At 44.2% G+C, this 23,249-nt stretch overlaps 1 protein-coding gene across 2 annotated transcripts; it reads right to left on the bottom strand.

Moving 5' to 3' along the window:
• Positions 1 to 1,186: 1,186 nt before the first annotated feature.
• DYNLL1 (dynein light chain LC8-type 1) lies at positions 1,187 to 23,237 on the bottom strand. 2 transcript variants are annotated; one of them, XM_090257608.1, is made up of 3 exons: positions 23,220 to 23,237; positions 3,009 to 3,146; positions 1,187 to 1,513 (listed from the first exon to the last, which is right to left on the bottom strand). In XM_090257608.1, the coding sequence occupies exons 2-3, from the start codon at positions 3,138 to 3,140 to the stop codon at positions 1,376 to 1,378; spliced, it is 270 nt and encodes an 89-aa protein (XP_090113734.1). In that variant the 5' UTR covers positions 3,141 to 3,146; positions 23,220 to 23,237; the 3' UTR covers positions 1,187 to 1,375. The 2 variants fall into 2 exon arrangements, with proteins under 2 accessions (XP_090113734.1, XP_090113733.1); XM_090257607.1 differs by lacking the exon at positions 23,220 to 23,237 and adding an exon at positions 3,367 to 3,502.
• Between the last annotated feature and the right edge of the window lie 12 nt (positions 23,238 to 23,249).

Raw genomic sequence — 23,249 nt, 5'->3', positions numbered from 1 at the left:
TAATTGTTATTTCACAGGTCCAAGAGCTTAAACAAAAATCCTTACTTCCTGCCCTGGCTAGTGTGGCTCAGTGGATTGAGCACCAGCCTGTGAACTGAAAGGTCCCTAAGTTCAATTCCCAATCAGGGTGCATGGCTGGGTTGCAGGCCAGGTCCCCAAATGGGGGCATGCAATGTAACCAATCAGTTTCTCTCACACATAAATGTTTCTCTCCCTTTCTCTCTCTAAAAATGAAATCTTAAAAAGTCTTAAGAAAGAAATCCTTACTTCTTACTGAATATTGAGCATAGGGTAAGGTAACTAGAAAACCAGCCCTTACAACTTTCCAAGATCGTTGTGGATTCTTTCAGCCTCTGGAGTATTTCCTTTCTACCTGTAACAGGTCTGCCATATTTTTTTCTTAAAAGACGTACATCTTCCTAAAATTGATAGCAGGAAACCTTTAATGAAGACTAATTATCCAGCTTTAATTGGGTCTTTTAATGATAACTTCAATTCACATTTGTTAATTGGGTGTCTGACTACAGCTAGTTAAAAGCACAGCACAGCAGGCTTCCACATTTAAATTCTTACAGACATTATAAGAATCACATGGAGGGCTGCTGCTCAAAAAAACTCATTTTTCCTTTCAAAACCACTTTTAATCTTTGCAGTATCCTTTGGGGGCCTGACAAGGGAGTGGGGATAGCCCAAATTTCTCATTAGCCCAACTTAGTTACCAGCATATTTCCCTTCTACAGCCATAAAAAGCTTATCAAAGGAGTTCTATGGCGCATTCATCACCACCACTTGAAGCCTAAGACCCAGAACATTCTATAGCAATACCTTCTAACAAAATGAGCACTTAAGGACAGTATTTATGAGGTTAGGTATAAGAATTAATCGAAGTTTCTCCGACATGCACTTCTGAGTATTCTACCATGCACAACAGTTGCAGATGGGTTGAGAATTCAAGACTCCGAAGTACTGAATAGGCTAGTGTACTGTATGCCACAGAAACTTAAAGGACTCACCCCCCACTAACCTAAATGGCTATGTGCCACCTTCAACAACCTTAGGTTAGCTGAACAAATTGTAACTAACACAAAGTTTTCCAACAGATTTATTTGGGGGGTAAAGGAATGGATTTTGAGGAGGAAAAACATGGAGCAGAGGTATGGAATAGAAAATAAATACAAATGTAAGCTGCTTTGCTAATTGTTTTATAACCACAACAAATGAGTACAGAGAATGCCCTGTACAAAACAACACAATAAAGGTTCCAGATCAAGGTGTTCCTTTAAGCAAGGCTGAAGATTTCAGTCTCTGGTATTTGGATTTTAGGCTGCAATCCTTATTTTTGGATGGATCACTGGGTGTGTGGTATAGTCCACTTTTAACCAGATTTGAACAGAAGAATGGCCACTTGGCCCAGGTAGAAGTAGATGAAGTGTTTGGTTTCGTGTGTCACATAACTACCGAAGTTCCTCCCCACGATGCAGTGCCAGGTGGGGTTGTACTTCTTGTCAAACTCCTGGGGGGGAGGGAGGAGAAAAAGAACACTAGAATTTTAGTGGTAAACCAGAGGTCAGAGTTTGCCTCCTGGATAGGCAGAGCCTGCAGGGGCAAACAAGAGGAACGTTAGCATCTGCAAATTCTTGGAGTGAAAGAATGTTCCCCAGCTCCAAGTCGCCTACATAGTGCATTAATGCAAACATACTTGTAGTGTGAGCTAAGCTGGGAACGGGCTGGGATGTAAAAGGCAGAAAGGGCAGCCTCAAAGACAGGGCACTTTGTTGTCGTGGTAATTCCACCTTCATAACTTCTGTGATATTCACTGATAGCAGGTGACATCAACAGTTCTAGTTTAGCATGTTCTTATATGTCAAAAGAACTAAATAATCCTCCTCCTATATATCATGCACCCTCAAATCCAGGAAAACGATAAATATTTATCCCAAAATACCCCATTCATTCCTTACTTCACTCCAGTATCCTTGATACTAAAAAGACTCCCAAAAAGACAAAGTCTCAGCGTCTAAACCGTTGTGGAGCAAAATTTTAATTTAAGGAGACAAGACACTAAAAAAGAATGCTGGAAGCAGAATCTGACAGCCACCTGGTCAAATTTTATCCTAAATTTTAATTTCAATAGCTCTCCTTTTCGCATCTATCTTGAGGCGGATATACTGCAGGAACACTTTTCCTTTATCTTCCCCACCCCGAGAGGCTTGGGAACTAACTAGAATACCTGTGTTAGTTTCTTCACTAGGTTACTGTAGACGGGCCACAGCTAATCCTTATCTATAAAATTATTAGAAGTCTGTGGTTTGGCTACTCTTACGTTGTATGCAGCATGAACATCCTTTAGATCAAGGAGAACAACATTCTTACAAGCTAGAGGAACGCACTGCTGCGTTGGTCAGAAAAAGGTATTTATTTCTGTTTCATCTGAAGTCTCATCCTCCCATCCTCGGGTGCACCCTTCTCCCGGCTTAGGCTGCCGGCTTCCTCCCCGCCCGGAAAACATAGCTGGAGCAGTTGGCAGTTCTGACAGCTGTCTACAGACTGTCATCTCCCAAACCCCCACCCCAGCCGCCCAACCACCACCACCACCTACTTTCTCTCAACTGGCGGCTAAACTCCCCACTGTAAGGCTGGCAAGATCTCCCTCAGGCCTGGCTGGAAACACCCACGCACTCCTCCCTCCCGAACACCCAGATGGATCTTCGGCGCAGGAATCGTGCTGAGGGGGGAACCGCTGCTCCCTGATCCTGGAAACTGTTGCTAGGTGGCGCTTTCCCCATCAGACTGGGTAATAAAAAATTAAAAAAAAAAAAACTTGGGGCGCCAAGAGGAGCGAAAAATTCACTTGCGTTCTTTCTGGAAACCTCTACACCCGAGCTGCCCTGCGTGCCCTCACGGATCTCTGTCAGGCTCTCTAGAGATGGATGATCCAGGAGAAGAAACTTAAGTTGTTACTCGCCCCAGCCGGGCGTAACCAGCTCCTACCAGAGCCCCGTCCTCACCTTCTTAATATGGGCCGCAATATCCTTCTCTATGTTGTACTTCTCCAACGCCTGGGTAGCGCATTCCACGGAGTCCTGTTGCATCTCCTCCGACATATCGGCATTTTTGATCACCGCCTTTCGGTCGCACATGGTTACCTGAGGGACGAGAACAAGACAAGGGGCGAGGAGTTGGCGTGTGGAACGTGTCCGCAAAATACCAGCTCCCCTCACCCATTCCGCCCGTCCCACACCACCCCGGAATGACGCCCGCCACACCACTTCTCAGGGAGTGCGGTCCACAAGGACCCAACGGCGGGAGAACCCCGGAGGGGGACAGAAACGTGGCGAAGCCCCTCGGAAACCCCAAGACTCTCACAGTGGAGCAGGTGCTGGCCAACTGCAACTGTCTCCTGGGGGAGGGCCTAGCGAAGCTCACAACCAGCGGGAGAACCCGTCGCTACAGAAGCCGTGGCGCATCTAAGGAGCCCCACACCGGACTCAGCCGCCTAGTGCCTAGGCTCCGCCCTGCTTCTGACGGCCCCGCCCCCACAAAAACATTCCTATTGGCCTGACGCAACCCATAGAGCTCTCCCATTGGCCCATGGACTCAATGGTTCCCTCAGGATCTTTCTCCTGCATTTTGTTGCAGACCACAATGCACTGCTCGTAGCGTCGGTTGCCTCGGCAATGGACCGCACGCGGTGAGGCCCACACACCCCGAAGGTGATGCTGGCGGTGCGCTAGAGAACCACCGAGCGGCTAGACAAGTGCGAGGGGAGCTGCTGCGCAAGCCAGGGGACGTGATTCCAAGTTTACGGATATTATCCCAAGATTTGTTTTCGAATGATAGATAGTCGGGCCCACCCCAGGTCGGAAGGATTTACAAATTCTGACTGAGGTGGCCGGTCCCTTCACTGAAAGGGTGTATCTGAAGCAGGGTCGGCTACCTGGGCAAATAGACCAGGGCAGTCGCAGAAGAGGGAACCCCAGGACTTGACTTAATGATCTACCGTCTCATTCTTGAATTTTTTTTTTTTTTTAAACAAGGGACCTCACATTTTATTTTTGCTTTGGGTCCCGCAAATTATGTAGCTTGCCCTTCTTAGAAATATTGGAAAGAGATTCCTCAGGAATAAGAGAGGGTTTCCATATGAATTAAGGACCCCAAGAGCGAGGTCTTCCTGCTGGGCAATGCAGCCCTCCTTTAAGGCACTCTTGGTAGATTTGGGTGTGTGTGCCCAGGGTGCGGCTTCTTGCTCCGATGAAGCAGTCTTTCCTGTGTGGGAGTTTCTAGGTTGATGATTTATCTCTATGGCTGAGGTGCCATAATGATTAGAAAGGCATCCCTCAGAAATACTTCCTCTGGCTTAGGGAGGCTAACCTAACTACTAAGCGGTTAAAAAAAGCAAGGTCTTGGGAAGTTAGGGAGTAGGGTCAGTTCCGGATTTAAATTCCAGCACTCTCATTTACTAGCTGTTTGAATCTCAGTTTTCTTATCTGTAAAGGGGGATAAATATAAAAGGAAAACACTTCATAGGCATGTTGAGAGTAGTAAATGAAGTAATGGCTTTGAAGTTCTCAGCAAAACATGTGGCGTATAGCAAGTGCTCAACAAATCTTATCAATAACTACAAGTTTCGGAACTGTCTCAAGAGTCACAGCAAGGTATTGAACCAACCCTTACATGCCTATAATGTGTTTTTGAACTTTCATGAACAAGTCATCAGGTTAATCATGTAACCAGAAGCTTTCTGTTTACACCTCTGCCTTTCTCTTCTTGACCATCTACTCTCATGAACCCAGACCAGAGCCCCTTACAATTTGACCAGACAGGCACACAACTCTAAAGAGAAAGAAGTGGGAATAATGAGAACCTTAGGTACAACATATGCATATCAGTTAAATTAAGAAATTAAGGGGCTTTTCCTAGTTCCATGTTCCCAATACTCCGATTATGGGTTTGAGGAGTTAAAATAGTTCTGTTCGGTGTCACTCCTGAGAAAGAAGTTGGGAGTGAGGCTGGGTTAGTGCTTCTACTTGACTTGGGTGTGTGATTCTGAGCCTTGGAACCTAATGATGACACCTAATGATGGAATCTGTCTTGGGGGACTTTCCTTTTCACACACACGCACGCACACACACACATACATATGCTGAGAATAAAATGGATGAGGTAACAAGAACAGCAGCTGTTGCCCTGGCTGGTGTGGCTCTGGGTTGGTTGAGCGCCAGCTTGTGAACCGAAGGGTTCACATGCCTGGGTTGCAGGCCAGGGAGCGTGTGAGAGACAACTAATCTATGTTTCTCTTGCACATCAATGTTTCTCTCCCTCTCTCCCTCTCCCTCTCTCTAAAATAAGTAAGAGAATAATTGATAGAGAATACACCAAACTCCTGGAATAAATGTAAGAATCCTTCACCAAGTCCAACTGAATTGGTCCACCTGGGGTTCCACAGCAGCACATATCTGGGCAACAAACTCTGTTCCACTCCTAGCTGCTAAATTTGCTAGAAAGCCCTTCTAAGCCTGAAAACATGCATCTTCTATTCACAGGAAATCAGATTAGAGGGAGGCAAGATTTCTGAAAGCACAGGCTTTGGAATCAGACAGACCTGGGAAAAGCCTAAGTTGTGTGGCCTCTTACAAGTTAGTTAACCTCTCAGAGGGACAGGTTCCTGATTTTTAAATGAAGATAATATCTTCATTATTGGCTGGTAGCCAGCATTATATTAAATAATGCATCTAAAGACCTAGCAAAGGTCCAAAAAAAACATGGTAGCTCTTGCTATTATGTGTTCATACCTTACTATGTGTGCCTGGCTTTGGGGACACATTATCTCATTGATGTCTCACAGCTCTATGAGGGAAATGAGATCCAGAGAGGTGAAGTCCCTTGCCTAAAGTCACACTGCTAAGAAATGATAGAGCTGGGATTTAAACTATGGTCTGACTCCACAGTCCCACATGATAAATGGAAATTGAGCCTTCCTACTTCCCCAGACAAAAAGAGCGATGTGTGTCCCTGGGGATTCTATAAATATCCTGGTCCCTGGAGGGAGCTCCCTAAATATATGTTGGGTAGATGGATTGATAGGTGGAAGAAAGGGTTGGTGTTTCAAAACAATTCAGCGTTGCTTCCTTTCAAACTTGACCCTGGATTGGTCCTTGACTATCTTGAGCTTCCCTGGACAAATTACCATTGTACTTTAGCCAACAGATTTTCCCAGGGCCTTAAGAAAGTCCTTTGGGATTGTTCATAAGCAGGCTGAGGGAGTCCTTGCAGGGCTTGGAGCTGTACCCTCCTGTAAACAAGCTAGAAAGGATCACACCCTGCTCCACCTCAACCCTGCCACTAGCCCAGATTGCACTGTTCCCACTCCTGTCCAGCAACATTTTTCAAGATTTTCTGGGACCTCAATCCCTGTCTTAGACCATGAGTCTGTCACCAACCTAGCTGCTCCAGCCCTCCCTCACCTGAAAGAAAGTGTGAGATGTAACTTTCCTTGCAGCCCCTAGAGCTGACTCAAGGACTCCTGCCCAGAAAGGAGGGGCTACATGGGAGAGTGCTCCTAGGGCTGAACAGAAGCTTCCTCCCGAGGGAGAAAGACTGGCACTAGCCTGGGGCTGGCAGGAGAACTGAGCTTTGGAGCCAAGTACTGTACTGCAGTGCTGGGACAGTGAGGTCAGACAGGCCCCAGCCAACTCAGGGGGAAAAAATCTCCTTCTGGCCAAGAGCCACGCCTCACCTGCGTGCACAGATACCTTTGAAGGGTCAGTGTTCAGCCTCCTGTGCATGGGGGCAATAGGTAAATTCAGGCACATCCAGAGAAGCCTAGTAGATCCCCCTCAGTCAGCAGACCAACACAGAGCAGAGGCTAAAAGTGTAGACTTTGAGGCCAGGCCAACCTGGGTCTGCATCTTTATCCTACTAAGGTGTGTGACCTTAGGTAAGTGAGTCCACCTCTCTGAACTCAGTTTCCGCATTTGACAATGGGTACTGTTAATAGTCCTTGTTTCTAAGGGACAATTTGGTGATTGAGATGGTGCATGTGAAGTATGTAGTGCAGAACTTAGAACATGGCAAAAGTCAATGATGTTAGAATGTTACCCTAAACCAGAATTTTTCAAACTTGGCATTAAAATTTTCAACCAGAAAGTTTATTGTTGCGATGGGCTCTCCTGTGCATTGGAGGATGTTGAACAGCATCCCTGGCCTCTACCCACCAGATGCCAATTGCACCTCATGCCCACTTGTCAACTAACGATGTCTTCACACAGCACCAAATGTCCCCTGGAGGGTGAAATCACCTGTAGTTGAGAATCACTGCCCTAGATTATCTGGACTGAGTCCGAATGTCACAGTTCCCAAACTCACAGCCCCATGTAAAGAACACAAGGCAGGCAGGCTACTTACAAAGGAAGGGATGGGAGACCTGACAATTACAGAATAAGCTCCCTCCAGTGTGGACCAAGAGGCAGGACCTGAGTCTGCTCTAGGAGCCAATGAGCCTCTTCTGACTCACTAGGTGACCTCTGTGTCACCCTTTAATTATATGAAAAGGGGTCCTGAATTAAATCTCAATTATTCTAGGGCCCCAGACAAAGGGTCAGATAGTTGGTATCTGACTTCTGGCATCTCCATTCTTACTCACTCGGAGAAAACCTGACTCCCCGGAACTTAAGGTTTAATTCATGACCATTGAGAGACTTCTGAAAAGGAACTGTTCTGGTTGCTGAGGACTCTGATATTGTCATTTATAATAATTAAAATATATTTAGTCTTCATCCTACTTCCTGGCTCACAGCTCCCTGAATCCTTGGAATCTCCTGAGCGATAAGAGCATTGGGAGCATCTTTTATCATAATATTTGGCCTCCTGTTCTCAGTTCCTGAAATCGCTTCAAAGCCATAAGGTAAAACAGGTGTCTTGCTATGTATAGCAAGCCCCTTTCCATCACAACTGGGCTTGCTATAAGGTGATTTTGGACAGCACCTAAGGATGGAGGCTGGTCTCCAGGGAAGGGAGAGGGGCTGGAGATTGAGTTCAAGCACCAATGGCCAATGTTTTAATCAATGGTGGCCATGTAATGAAGCCTCCATAAAAACCCAAAAGAATGGGTTCAGAGAGCTTCCGGGTTAGTGAACCCCCACAGGGGCGGGGAGAGTGGCGTGCCTGGAGAGGGCACGGATGCTCTGCACCCTGTCCCCACAGCTTGTCCTATGTGTCTCCTCCATCTGACTGTTCCTGAGTTATATCCTTTTATAATAAACCAGTAACTAGTAAGTAAAATGCTTCTCTGAGTTCTGTGAGCTGCTGTAGCGAATTAATCAAGCCCAAGGAAGGGATCGTGGGAACCTCTGATTTATAGCCACTAGGTCAGAAGTACAGGTTAACAACCTGGGCTTGCGAATGGAGTCTGTAGGGGGGTGGGTGAGGCAGTCTTATAGGACTGAACCCTTAACCTAAGTAATCTGATGCTATCTCTGGGTGTCAGAATTGAGCTGAAATTGTAGGACACCCAGCTAGTGTCTGGAGAATTGCTTGCTGGTGTGAAAGAAACCCTGTCCCTCTCTACACATAGTGATTGGTACCAGAACTCTGTTAGGGATGCACAAGAGAAAAAAATCGACAAAGTCTCTTCTTCATGAGACTTCTATTCTATCAGGAGAATAAAGATAACAAGCAAAAATGTCAAATCCTGATAATTAGAACAGATAAAAATACAGTAAGAGACCATGGGTGACAGGCAAGGGGTCTTATTTCAAATAGTTTTCTGGGAAGATTTCTCTGAAAAGGTGTCATTTAAGTCAAGATTTGATGTCCTGGATACTGGGTAGAGGATAGAGTTTAGGAAAGCCAGTGGGAGCAGAGAGGCCAGGTAGAGGCTCTTGCAACAGTCCAGGCAAAAGGTGATGGAGGCTTGGACCAGGCAGAGGTAGGATGAGGGGTGGTTGGATCCTGGATATGTTCTGAAGGTGAAGCTGACAGATTTGCTGATTAATTTAATACAAGGTAAGCCCTGGCCAGGTAGCTCAGTTTGTTAAGAGTATTGTCCCAGTACGCCAAGCTTGTGGGTTCCATCTCCTGTCAGGGCACATACAAGAGTCAACCAATGAATTCATAAAGAAGTAGAACAACAAATCGATGTTTCTCTCTCTCGTTTTCTCTCTTTCTCTAAAATCAATAAATGAAAAAACTTTTAATTTAATATAAGGTATAAGGGAAAGAAAGGAGTCAAACATGGCACCAAGATTGGCAGCCTGAACAATGAGAAGAGTAGATTGGGATGGAGAATGCTGACCAACACAGAAACAGAAAATTGTGTTGGCCATGTTAAGTAGTGGTGTCACATATGCAACTGGATATATGAGTTCTGGGAAGAGGTCCAGGCTAGAGCTATAACCTGGGGAGTCATCAGCTTATAGATGACATTTAAAGGCCATGAAATTGACTTCTGGCCAAGATGGAGGCGTAGACAGACACACTGCGTCTCCCTCCACAACTAAGAAGGAATACAACTACCTCAAAACTAGAGACAACCAGAAGTTCACAAAATCAAGCTGCATGGAAGTCCAACAAACAAAAATATAAAGCAATACTCATCCAGACAGGTAAGAGGGGCAGAGCTGGGGCGGAGAGGATGCAGTGTGGTGGTGGTGGTGGCAGCGGCAGCAGCGGCAGGCTGGCGAAAAGCACAGTTACATGTCTTAAAGAGTCAGGAGGGACACCTGGGAGCATTACCAGCTCCTCACCAGACCACGCAGCTCACAGTCCCAGCACCGGGGAAAATCAAGCCTCATTGCTTCTGACTGCAAACCAGTGGGGGTTGGGGCGGAGGCAGAAACTGTCGGTCTCTCAGCAGAGTCCGTTTTTAAAGGGCCCCTACGGTCCCAGAACACCCACAGACCCACCCACCCTGGGAACGATGGCCAGGGCAACAGCTAGAGGGACACCAGTCCAGTGCGGAAGTGGGAGAGGTGCCAGTCCCATACAGAAGTGGGAAAGGTGCCTGGAAAAGGGGCGAGTGCTGGGCAAGCGGCATTGTTCCCTCTCGGATCCCTCCCCCACATACAGTGCCATAACGTGGTGAAACAGGCCGCCCTGTACTGATGAATCCCTAAGGCTCCACCCCTTACAACATAACAGGTGTGACAGCTCTACCTAAGACACAGAGGCAAACAAACACAGGAGCCTGTCAAGATGAGGAGACAACTTCCAGCCAAGATGGAGGCCTAGACTGACACACTCCCATCTTCCTCCACAACTAAGAAGAAATACAACTACCGCAAAACCAGAAATAACCAGAAGTTCCAGAAAATAAAGCTGCATGGAAGTCCAACATATGAAGCTATAAACAAGTGGTGCTTATCCAGATGGGTAGGAGGGGCAAAGCCGGGGCAGAGAGATCAAGCTGTGCTGGCAGCAGCGGCGACGGTGGCGGGACGGCAGTAAGCACAGACACCTGTATTTAAAGGGAGACGAGAAGCACCTGGGGAGCACCCCCAGCTGCAGACCAGACCCATCAGCTTACGATTCCAATGCTGGGGAAGGCAGACCCCCGTTGCCTCGGACTGTGAGGGCCAGAGGGCATGGGGACGGTGGAGGAGGCTCCCGGTCTCTCAGCAGAGAGTAAACGGCAGGAATCCATCTTGGACCCCCGCCCCCACACAAAATGCCAGTGTAGTGAGAAGGGTCGCCTGGTTGTGACAAGTGCACAGCTAATAGCCTTATTGGATCCCTTTGTATGTAATTCTACTCTTCTCTCTTGCTGCTTTTAAGATTCTCTCTTTATACGTCCCCTATAGCGTGGAAGGTGTGACAGCCCCACTCAGGAAGCAAAGGTAAACAGAAACTGTCAGGATGACACAGATCATGATAGAGATCCCAATCACGCAGCTGACCAGACAGCAAATATCTAATCTAACGGCTCAGCAGATAGGAAATCTTTCTGAGGCTCAGTTTAGAGCTTTGGTTATACGAATGCTTACAGACCTAACAGCAGATCTTAAACAAGACGGAGAAGGAATGAAGGCTAGTCCTGCTGAAATGAATGAAAACACATACGAAACTAGTGGTGAGAGAAAGAAAATCAGGGATCAAACCAACAAATCGAAACATAGGAAAGAAACAAACAGTCAACCAGTGCAGAAAGAGGAAACGAAAAGTGAAGAAAATGAGGAGAAGCTCAGAAACCTATGGGACAGCTATAAGCAGGCCAACCTCTGAATCACAGGTTTGCCAGAAGGTAAACAAGAAGAACTAGAAATTGAAAAACTATGTGAAAAAATAATGAAGCAGAACTTTCCTAACTTGGGGAAGGAAATAGACTTACAGGTCCAGGAAGCACAGAGAGTTCCAAAAAAACTGTACCCAGGGAGAATCACACCAAAACACATTATAATCAAAATGTCAAAAATTAAGGATAAAGAGAATCTTAAAAGCAGCAAGAGAGAAAAGTAGAATTATGTACAAAGGGGTCCCAATAAGGCTATTAGCTGATTTCTCCAAAGAAACTCTGCAGGCAAGAAGGGACTGGCAAGAAATATTCAAAGTAATGAAAAGCAAAAACCTACAGCCACGATTACTCTATCCAGCGAAGCTGTCATTCAGAATAGAAGGGCAGAGAAAGTGCTTCCAGGACAAAGTAAAACTGAAGGAGTTCATCAGATCCAAACCACTGTTATATGAGATGTTAAAGGGACCTGTTTAGGAGAAAGAGGATCAAAACTATGAACATTAAAATAAAAACTGTATCACAACAACCAACAACAGAAGCTAGAGAATTGAAACAAAGGCAAACTAAGTAGGCAACGAGAGTGGGAAAAGAATTATAGGTATGGGGAACATTTTGAGAGGAGGTCAGTGAGAAGGGGGAAAAGGGAGGGAGATGGTACAGGAATTAAGAAGCATAGTAGGAGGGAGTGGAGTAGATAGGAAGATGTTGAGAACTATATGCACAAGCAATGGGCATGAACTAAGAGGGGGGGACAACTGGAGGGAAGGGGGTCACTGGGTGGAGGGGAACAAAGGGAAAAGAAATTGGGACAACTGTAACAGCATAATCAATAAAGCATTTTAAATAAATAAATAAATAAATAAAAATAAAGGCCATGAAACTGGATGAGATCACCACCAAGGGAGGAGTACATACATATGGAAGAAGTAATGCTTATTTAGTTAGCAACATTCTCTGAATTTTTACCATGGGACAGGGCCTGAGCTAGGGGCTAGGTACAGAGATATATGTACATCCCTCGGCACCTACCCAAGAGACACTCCATTACTTATTTAATTTTTCCTGCCTAAGTGCGTTGGCCACTTAGAGGATAAACACTGTGAGTTCCTGCCCTGCCTCTTACTCATTTATTCAACAGATATTGAACACCTACTTGGTATAAGGTCCCAATCTAGACACTAGGGATATGAAGGGAGTAAGTCAGATAAGGCTCCTGTCCTAATGGAGTTTACAGTTTGCGTGTGGAGGAGGTGAGCATTGAACAAGAGGCACATGATGATGTGATTACAGTTATGGCAAATACTATAACAGAGAAGGCAGGCTGGTATGAGAGCTGTTAATGGGGCTCTGGTCTAGCCTGGAAGGCAGGGAATGCTTTCCTGGGAAGTCATATCTAAGCAGCAATCTAATGGAACAGGAACCTAGGCTAAGGAGAAATGTATGGAGCTTCTTAAATGAAAGGAATACCATGCTCAAAGGCCTGAAGGCTGGAAGGAGGTTGACAACTAAAGGAAGGTCAACTTGGCTACAGAGAAGTGGTCTGGGGGAATGTGAGAGATGAGACTGGAGGTGTGGGCAGCAGCCGGACCTTCAGGGTCTTGTGAACTGGTTAAGACACATGGATTCCATCCTGAGGCAACCACTGGCCCTGAAAGACTATAGGTGGGGACTCACATGATTAAAAGGTCACTGAGAAGAGTGGACCAGAGGGGCCAGTGTAGCAACACTGACAGCATATCAATTGACAGCATATCAATTTTGGGAAATACATACATGCAGTCTATAGGAACCCCCAAATTTGTAGTCAGTCAGGAAGATGTGTGGGTAGACTAAGTACCTTATTTGAGGCCAGTATCTGAAGTCACAGTAAGCCCTTAACTTGAGGGGGTCTGCACTAACTCTGGGCAGTGTCAGGATCAAACTGTTGGACACTGAGTTGGTTTTAGAAAATTGGTGTGGAAAAACAACACACTTGCTGTCCGAGGTAATGTCAAAAAAGATACCACAGGAATTCACTGAGTATTAGCACACTGCTAGGTATATAGACTTCAATAAACAAAAAAATTATAAGCCACAAATAGAAAAAAATGTGAATAAATAGAAAGTGATGCGAAGCTTCTGGATGGGAAGGCTAAACATAGCAAGAATTTTAAAAATTTCGCCATGTAAATTTATAGGTTTAGCAACATTCCAGTTAAAATACTGACAAGATGCCATACAGAACTTGATGAAAGATTCTAGAATGTGCTTAGACAAATCAACCAGCAAAAATACAGAGGGAATGAAAGGGGCAATAAGGGTAACTGGGCCCTACAGAGGTACAAACTAGGTCTTGGTACCACTGAACACAGTTCACTAAATCAGGGATCTGAAAGCCAAGGATGGTGTGGCCAGGCAAAAGACTGGAGAGGCAGAGGGGAGAAATCAATGTTCCAAGAAGTAGCCCCAGCAAAGACCTGGCACACGCTTCAGACAAAGCAGATCCTAGAGAAGCTGGCAGAGGAGTAGCGGGAGATAAGGAGAGGCTGGTGAAGGCAAATTATGAAGGGCCAAGATACAGGGATGGGCATGGAGCTCTCTCCAGGGGGCCAGGACCTTGGACTCCTCCACTGCTTTGTCCCCAGCATCTAGCATAGTGCACACAGTAGGCGCTCCAGAAATGGCCTGGAGACCTTTTCATGCCTACATTATCTACAGACTTGGTCTTCTCAATGTCTGCATGTATTCAGAACTGCACATTTTCCCATGTAACAAATTCCCTCTGGAGGGACCTTGATGTCCTTTCCAGTTTTAGGGGGTATCGTAGTTATTATTAACAAACATCCTAGCATTTTGAATATAGCATCCCCTGTGGCCCTTCTTCCTCAGGCCTGGGAGGGATCCTTGGATTTTTGCTTAGTCCTGTTCTGCTTTCCTTCTGGCATTCAAACAAGCACCCTTTTGCTATTCACAGCTCTGCCAGGAGACTGTGAGACTGTACTCCCCTCAGGCTCTCCCCTACCCCTGGCCTGAGCATCTCATCCCCTTTACAATCATACTATTCAGGGATGTACAATAAATATTTGTATGGTAAAGGAAGCTCACACTGATTTCCACTGAGCAGCTGAAATACTTAGAACTTACATGTATAATCTAACCCAGCCAGGCTCTGATTGACATGAGGGCACCTCACCCTAAATCACTTGCTGATGTGGAGTGAGAAAGAACGCCCTCACTCCCATCTCATGTCCTAACTCTGCTAAGCTATTTAGCTTCCCCAAAGCACCAAGCTTTTTTTTTTTTTTTCCTGTCCTCCCAGCTTTGTTTGCACATGCTTTTCCTCCTATCTGGAATGCTTTTCTTCTCCTCTCCTCGTTGACCTAGCTAAGACCAGCTGGTTTTTCAGATCTTGGCTTAGAAGCCACTCCTTCCGGGAATTCTTCCCTGAACGCTCCACTCCAGTCTTGGTTAAGAGATTCACAGACACACCCCGTATTTCTCAGAGCACCTATCTCACGTTGTTGTAATTGTCTTCTTCTGAGTCATCCGTGAAGGGTGTGAGGGTAGAATTTGGGTCTCATTCACTGTTGTATCTCTGGCGCCTAGCACAGAGCCAGATGTTCTGTAGCTCAATAAAAGCTGAACAAATGAACAAATGTTGAGTGGACAAGGAGCGGGGAAGCCAGGTAAGAAGCATTCGATAAGGCGGAGAATACCCTCGGCTCCTGCAGGCCCCGTCAAGGAGTGTGCCATGACTAGACAAACTGGCAGCCCCCGTGAAGGACATGGTAACAAAAGGAACTGGTCCCCAGCTGCCTAGCTGCAGAACATGTTTGTCAATGTGACATTCACAGAAGCCCTGCCCTTGTGCTGTCGGAAGGGGAGAACCAGCCTCAGCCAGACAGAAGGAACTTCAGTTGCTGCGCATGCGTTAGCACTGAGAGATGTGTGGCTTACGCGCTTCTTGGCCCTCTGTTTTTTTTGTTTTTTTTTTAACTTTTTAAAAATCTCCAGATATTTCCCATAGTTTTTTTTAACCTTTAAGAAATGTTTACTTCTAAGGTGCCATTGCCAAATTATATTAACACATTTCATTAAAAATCTGCTTAGTAAAAAATTTTGCGTCCAAAAACATTAGGATTCAATTAAATCAAGGCCTCCTTTTTCATAAAACATTATCAGCAATGTCATTAATCTTTTTGCACCCCTTCAAGCCTTTGCTTATGTTTCTTGTTTACTCTGCTGTAAAGTAAGTTTCCAAGGTATGTGACAGAGTGGAAAATGTTTAGGGAAAAAATATGGGTTGAGGGTAAAGAATTTGGGGCTTAGAAAATAAAACTTGGTGAACTTAAGGAGTAAGGAGCCCATTTAGTTCTTTTCTACCTCAGTTTCCTTTTCCTGAGCTAGTGCTAGTTAATACAATCAATAGTGTTTCTTAAGTACCTACTATGTGCCAACACAAAAGGGCTGTAAAGGAAAGTGATCGGTCCCAGTGTCGGGGAGGTGGAGTGCAGGGGTCACACACCTTTGAGAATGATGAACTGCACTGCCCTATATGGCAGCCACTAACTATGTTTGTCTATTTAAATTAAAATTAATTGATTACAATTAATAGTTCAGTTTCTCAGCGGCAAAAGCCACATTTTGAGCGTTTTAATGACTACATGCAGCAAAGAACCCTCACAGAGCCCAGACATAGAATGTTTCCATCATTATCCAAAGTTCTGTTGGTAGCGCTGCATGGACATTCTCCCAGAATAAAGACTTCCCTGCTCACATACAATCATTTGGATCCAACTTCACAGCTTGTACAACTTCACAGGGTTGGGGTCGGGACTGGCTGTTTGAGCAGTGGTTCACTGACCCTTGAAACCCATGAATCCAAGAAAAGGAAGCCCTGATATGACAAAGTATTCCATCAGAATATAGCAAGTTGGTAAAAACTGAGCAATAGTGCTGCTACAAACTCAGGATGCTAACTGCTTTACATGAGTCTCACATAATACCAGGCCCTTGGGTTACTACCTGTTTGGCCACATTAAAAAAAAAAAAAAATCAGTTCAATATCCAAAAATAACTTATAAAACAATGTTAAAGATTTTCTGCAGTCTCTTAAGAAAACACCAAAGAGGAACAATATTCACAGCACACTGCAACTCTTTTTGCATTATCTTTCCCATCTTCTCTTTTCCTGCTCCCACACATGGCACTTGCTTCCTTAAAGCTCTTCGCACCCCCATTCCAAAGACTCTCCAAACCTCCTCGCTCTGCTGCTGCTGCTGCTCCCCGCCCTCCCCTGCACGGCAAGTTCTTTATTACATAGCTCTCCAGAAGATGTTTTACTTTCCCCACCACACAAATACAGGGGCAGAGGACAGAGAGAAAGCTCCCATGGTGCTGTGCGCAGGAACACATTCCACAGTGACCCAGCCCACAGCTCTCCCTGCCAGCCTGGACTAGTTTCTCCGAGATGACTCATTTTCCCACTGCTGGTACACTCCCATCACTTCCTTTTCTGCCACTGCTCCCAAGGGCCAGGGTCGTGACTGAGACTGACAAAGAAGAAATCCTTTTGCTGGAATGCCAGAGGGAACTGATGTCATAGGGAAAGGAAGAAAACCAGATGGGCAGGTTCAGAGAATGTTTTATCTTCACTGTTAATTGTGTAAGTATTATTTTTTTTAGGGCACTGCCCAACCCCTTACTAGGGAATAAATGGCTTGCTGTGGGAAATGAATTAACTCTTAACAGTTTGCCAAGGTCAAAGGCTTCTTTTCATTCTAAAGACGAGCCCATTGATGCCATTCTTATTATCATATTAGGAATGATGATTTTCATTGAATGCTCTTATATTTTAAGAGAAAGCTTAACTCTGCAGGAAGGACAGTCCCATCCCATTTATCTAACTCCAATGCCCGTCCATCATTAGGTCATATGTCTGGAATTCCATCTTCAGTGGAGAGGGCACGTAAAGCCTAGAGCCATCACACTTCTTATCCTTCCTTATGTCCTCCGCATATACCTGAACTTACCAACATCCACCCCCAGCAGATCATTTCCATCTGCTTTATTCCTCATCTCAGAATGCTACCTTTGCGTAACCAGGTCCCCATATCAGGAATTAACCTGGATTTCTCCTCCTTCCTCTGCCCTCTTGTCCAATCTATGTCCAAGTCCTATGACCTCATCTTGGGATATCTAATCTCATTAGTATCTCTATCTCTTATCACCTTGCATCAGGTTCACTGAAATCTCTTGCTTCGGTGATTGCAGTGGTCTCCTAGCTAGAGTATCCCAGCACCCACTCCCATATTTTCCTGTGTAACCTGCTAGTCCTGTGGCCATCTGGTGCTATTCCTGTTCTTATCTACAGTCACCTTTAGACTAATCTGAACACACTGTATATTTTCCCAGAACAGTAAGAATCCAACTCCAAAACAATTAATAATGTAGTTGGGGTTTTTTTTTAAGTATATTTTATTCATGTTGTTATAGTAGTTCCAATTTTTTCCCCTTTGCTCCCCTCTGCCCAGTAACCCCCTTCCCCCAGCAATCCCACCCCCCTTAGTTCATGTCCACGGGTCATGCATGTAAGTTTTTTGGCTTCACCCTTTCCTACATTATTAACTTCCCCCTATTTTGTACCAACCAATTATGCTTCTTAATCCCTACACCATTTTCCCATTTCTCCCCCTTCCCCCTCCCAGCTGATAACTCTCCAAATGATCCCCATATCTATGACTCTGTTCCTATTCTGGTTTGCTTAGTTAGATTTTGTTTTTATTTTTTAGATTCAGTGTAGATAGTTGTGAGTTTGTTGTCATTTTAATGTTCATAGTTTTGATCTTCTTTTTCTTAAATAAGTCCCTTTAACATTTCATATAATAATGGCTTGGTGACGATGAACTCCTTTAGCTTTACCTTGTCTGGGAAGCACTTAATCTGCCCTTCCATTCTAAATGATAGCTTTCCTGGACAGAGTAATCTTGGTTGTAGGTCCTTGCTTTTCATCATATTGAAGACTTCTTGCCAGTCCCTTCTTGCCTGCAAAGTTTCTTTGGAGAAATCAGCTGACAGTTTTATAGGCACCCCTTTTTAGGTAACTCTGCTTTCCTCTTGCTGCTTTTAAGATTCTCTCTTTATCTTGAACCTTTGGCATTTTAATGATGATGTGTCTTGGTGTGGTCCTCTTTGGGTCTGTGCTTCATGACCTTGTATGTCTATTTCCTTTGCCAAATTTGGGAAGTTTTCTTTCATAATTTTTTCACATAAGTTTTCAATTTCTTGCTCTTTCTCTGGCACCCCTATGATTCGGATGTTGGCTCGTTTAAAGTTGTCACAGAGGTTCCTAAGCATCTCCTCGTTTTTTTCAATTCTTGTTTCCTCATTCTGTACTGGCTGTTTTTTTTCTTCCTTATGTTCCAAATCATTGATTTGAACCCTGATTCCCTTCCCTTCACCATTGGTTTCATGTGGATTTTCCTTCGTTTCATTTAACATAGCCTTCACTTCTCTTATGAGTTTGCCATACTTAAGCGTATCTGTCAAGCCTGTGAGCATCTTTATCACCAGTGTTTTGAACTCTGCCTCTGTTAGGTTGGCTATCTCCTCATCTGTTAGGTTGGTTATCTCCTCATCGCTTAGTTCTCCCGCTAGAACCTTGATCTGTTCCCTCTTTTGGGCCATACTTCTCTGCCTCATCATCCTGACGAGCTCCTGTGTTTGTTTGCCTCTGTGTCTTAAGTAGAGCTGTCACACCTGTTACGTTGTAAGGGGCAGAGCCTCAGCTATTCATCAGTACAGGGCTACCCACTTCACCACGTTGTGGCGCTGTATGTGGGGGAGGGGTCTGAGAGGTAACAATGCTGCTTGCTTAGCACTCGTCCCTTTTCCAAGCACTTCTCACACTTCTCTTTGGGACTAGCAGCTCTCTAGCTGTTGTCCTGGCCGTCGTTCCCAGAGTGGGTGGGTCTGCAGACGTTCTAGGACCATGGGGGCCCTTTAAACAAGTGGATTCTACTGAGAGATCAGCAGCTTCTTCCTCTGCCCCAGCCCCCACTGGTTTACACAGTCAGAAGCAATGAGGCTTTATTTTTCCTGGCGCTGGAACCGTGAGCTGTGTGGTCTGGTCTGGTGCTGGCAGCACTCCCCATGTGTCCCTTCTGACTTTTTAAAACGTGTGACTATGCTTTCTACCAGCCTGCTGCTGCTGCTGCCACCACACCTCGTCCTCTCCACCCTAGCTCCACCCCTCCTACCTTTTTGGATGAGTATTTCCTCTTTATATCTTTGTTTGTTGGACTTCCATGCAGCTCGATTTTCTGGAACTTCTGGTTGTCTCTAGTTTTGAGGTAGTTGTGTTCCTTCTTAGTTGTGGCGGGAGATGCAGTGTGTCTGTCTAGATTTCCATCTTGGCTGGAAGTCTCAATAATGTAGTTTTAACAAAGGAATCTATGAAATCACAGCGGGGCCTTGCACTGTAATTAAAAAGAAATACTTCCTACATTGACCCCTTAAACATCTCTCCTTTTTCCCTATGTTCCCTTATAACGGCGCTATTGCCACATCTCTCCCCCATTTCTCCTTCTTCTACCTTCCTGCAGCTGTCCTCCAGTAAAATTAGCTCTCAGTCTCCTCCCCAACTCCTATATCACTTCTACGGAGGTCTCATCCCAACGTAACTCCTTAAAATCCTTCAGTGGTTACTCACAGCCCTCTGTAGAGCCTAACTCCATAATATGGTCTTACTGGGCCTTGAAACCAGTCTTAGTTTCTTCTCCCACCTTTTCCCTGCTTAAACTTGCTGTTGCCATACTGTAGGGCAGTGAGAATTGTCCCTGGTCTGCCACGATCTTTTCTATTTGGGAAATCTTTCATGCTGCCCTTTTTGCCTAAAAAGCCCTCCCCTTTTTCCCTATGGTTAACTCTTACTGGTCTCTCAGGACTCAATGTAAACACCTACTCCTGTGTAATCTCTAAGACTGTACTAGATGGTCTCACAGCAGCTGACCCTTATCACAACTATGCTCTAAATGACTGAATAGTAACTTGAATATACATACACCATTGGCCTCATACAGGGTCTAAATTATAGCATGGACTTGATGATGCTGAATAACTAGATGGGCAAAAGCTCCAAAGGGTGTCCCTGCCTAGGGTCTGTGGCCTTAGCAGAGAATGGGCCCCTTGAGCATGAAGCAATAATTTTGGCCCTGTCTGTGTTCTAACCTGCAAAGGTTGGTACCTGGGCTCATAGGAACAAATCTACCTTTGTGGCTCCACTGATGATCATAAATGCCTCCTAGCAATTTAGCTGTGTTCCTTCTAATCAGGAAGGCTGTACTTCCCACATCCCCATACCTAGACACAACATGTTCTAGACTAGGTATGAACCCCTTTGGTGACAGCACACTACAAGACTGTGTACAATACAAGCTGAATCATCACTCTTCATAAGCAGTCTTTCACCTAGAGTCCTTAGGTCACTTAGCTGATTACATTTCTCTCTCTCCCTAGGAAAAATATCCAATTGTCTCCAATAGCATTTTTTGTTGTTGTTGTTTTGTCTTTCTTGACAACAATCAGGTAGGAGTTGTAGAACTCAGAAGGTGCTGTTAATATACTCCAAAATGAGGAGACATGTGGACATTAGGATGTCATATAAGCTCCTATAAGGCTGTGTATTTAGACTCAAGATCACGTTTGACCAGAGCTCTTTCCTACTAACCTTCTGAAGGCCAGCAAAGAAGAACTAGAGGTGTTATACAATCTGAATATGACAGATAGACCTGATTGTTTTATTTTAGAAATAATTTATTGTTTTGTTTCAATTTAAAAAGTAGTACCTGCTAATTACAGACAATTTGATAAAGCAGAAAAGCATATATAGCAATAAAAATATAGAAATAATTTCCAACAAGGGCTATCTCTACAACTATTTGGAAGGTTATTATCTTCCATGCTTTTTTGCTATAAGCAATTATATATACTATATATACACACACACACACATATACATAGTGTATAAAACTGGATAATTCATAAATTTTATTCCCTTTTTTGTTTTTTTCAAAATATAAAAATGAAACATAGTTGAAATAACAATCTTCAACTTTACAGGAGTGTATGACATCTGAAGAGAAATTTCCCACAACTGCATTCTTTAGGGACAACTGGTGGCAACCAGTTTACTAGATTCCTTCAGAACATACACTTGTGTGTGTATGTGTGTATATATAAAACACCATTTTAAATTCATTTTAATTATAACAAAATTGGAGTGACCTTAATATCTTTGAAAACATCATTTAATAATTGTGTAACATTCATTATCATTGCATTGAACCACTCCCTTGTTATTAGGAGTTTAATTTCTTTTTAATTTCACAGAATGCAATTGTAGGGGCCCAGGGCAGGCTGTGCCCAAATATCCCACTATGTTAATTACTTTAAAATAGTTAAAACAAGTAGTCAGTGCAAAATGGGCACATTCACCCTCCGTTGTCTCCTTGAATGCAGGAATAAATTTCCCCTGAAGGTGCCCTCCTTGCTGCAGAGGGGCTAAGAGAAGCACTGTATCTCTAGCGTTAAGGAATCCAGGGCTCCCCAAATTGCATAAACAAACCTTGTTGCTCCTTTACTAATTTACTACCCAATGTTGTTTAGATTCCTCAGTAATAAGCATCCAAACCTAAGTGTCCTTGTCCTGTCATTTCTTCACAAATTTAATGTTTCACTGTTTAGAACCTACAAAAGCTGGCTGGTTCATCATTCTGGGGAGCATAATGATTTATGTCCTCCCATGCACACATATCAAATTGGTTTTCCTCCTGTTAGTCTGGTCTTATGTCAATTTTATTACTGATCCAGCCATAAGAACTCAATAAGTATAGGTGAAGTCTGCCCCTTCTGGACAAAATGAGCACAAATAATTTACTGTGAGGATTTCTTATTTCCTTATGATAAAATCCTTCAAGTGGAATTACTGGATCAAGAGATATATGTAGATTATCAGGGCTTGATGCATGCCATTCAACTTACCTTCCAAAAAGTTTACACACTTAGTAGTTATGTGTGAGTATCTAATTTTTTGTTTGTTTTGATTTAAAAAGACTCAAAGGTAGTATAACTGAAGTCAACTACCTTCAGAATGTTTGGTTTTATTCCCTTCCTATTGCTAGCATTAACAGTTTTTTTTTAATCATTAAAAACTGTTAAACTGATTTTAGAAGGAGAGAGGAAGGGACATAGACATGGACTTGTTGTTCCACTTACTGATGCATTCATCAGTTGATTCTAGTATGTGCCCTGACTGGGGATAGAACCTGCAACCTTGGTGTACAGGGGGAATGCTTTAACCAACTGAACTAGCTACCTGGCCAGGCTAACAGAGTTTGTTTTTAACAAGTTTTATACCCTCCCCCAACAATTTATTATGAAAATTCTCAAACATACAGAAATGTATACAGAATGGTCTGTGAACACACTGATTACACCTACCTCTAAATTTTAGTGTTAATATGCTGCTGTATTTGCTCTCTTGTATCTACCCTAGAGGTTTAATTTTTAATATGACAAATCTTTTTAGATCAAGGTTCTTCTGATGAAAGGCTTCACTTCTGTAACGTCCCCAGATTCAATGTCCTGCACTATGGGCTGTAAATGCGAAAAGTGCCGAGGTGGGAGCCTACCTGAGCTCCTGAAGGACTCAGCACAGAGCTTGCGAGCCAAGCTCTGGGTACTACTCCTAACCCCACTATGAGAACTCAGTTTTTTTCACCTGTAACAATGGAACCTCCCAATCGTTGGTAAGGACTAAAAGTACAAATCACAGGAAGCACTCTATAATGAATTACCAAAGTTATGATTCTTTTATTCCCTCCTATTTTCGATGAACTTCAAGTCCAAGCTACAGAGTCCATCTCAGTTCTCTTACATCCGTCTTTGTCCATCTTACACCCCCAGTTCTAAGCAATTATAAAATGGGGACAGGGTGGTCCACAGGGTTACTGACCTGAGGCTGAAGGCCGCTATGACCCCGCCC

The sequence above is a fragment of the Furipterus horrens genome, unplaced genomic scaffold (assembly GCF_987537825.1).
Source record: "Furipterus horrens unplaced genomic scaffold, mFurHor1.1.pri manual_scaffold_11, whole genome shotgun sequence".
NCBI lineage: Eukaryota > Metazoa > Chordata > Mammalia > Chiroptera > Furipteridae > Furipterus > Furipterus horrens.
The sequence above is the reverse complement of the archived record's forward strand: the minus strand, read 5'-3'. Positions and strand labels throughout refer to the sequence as shown.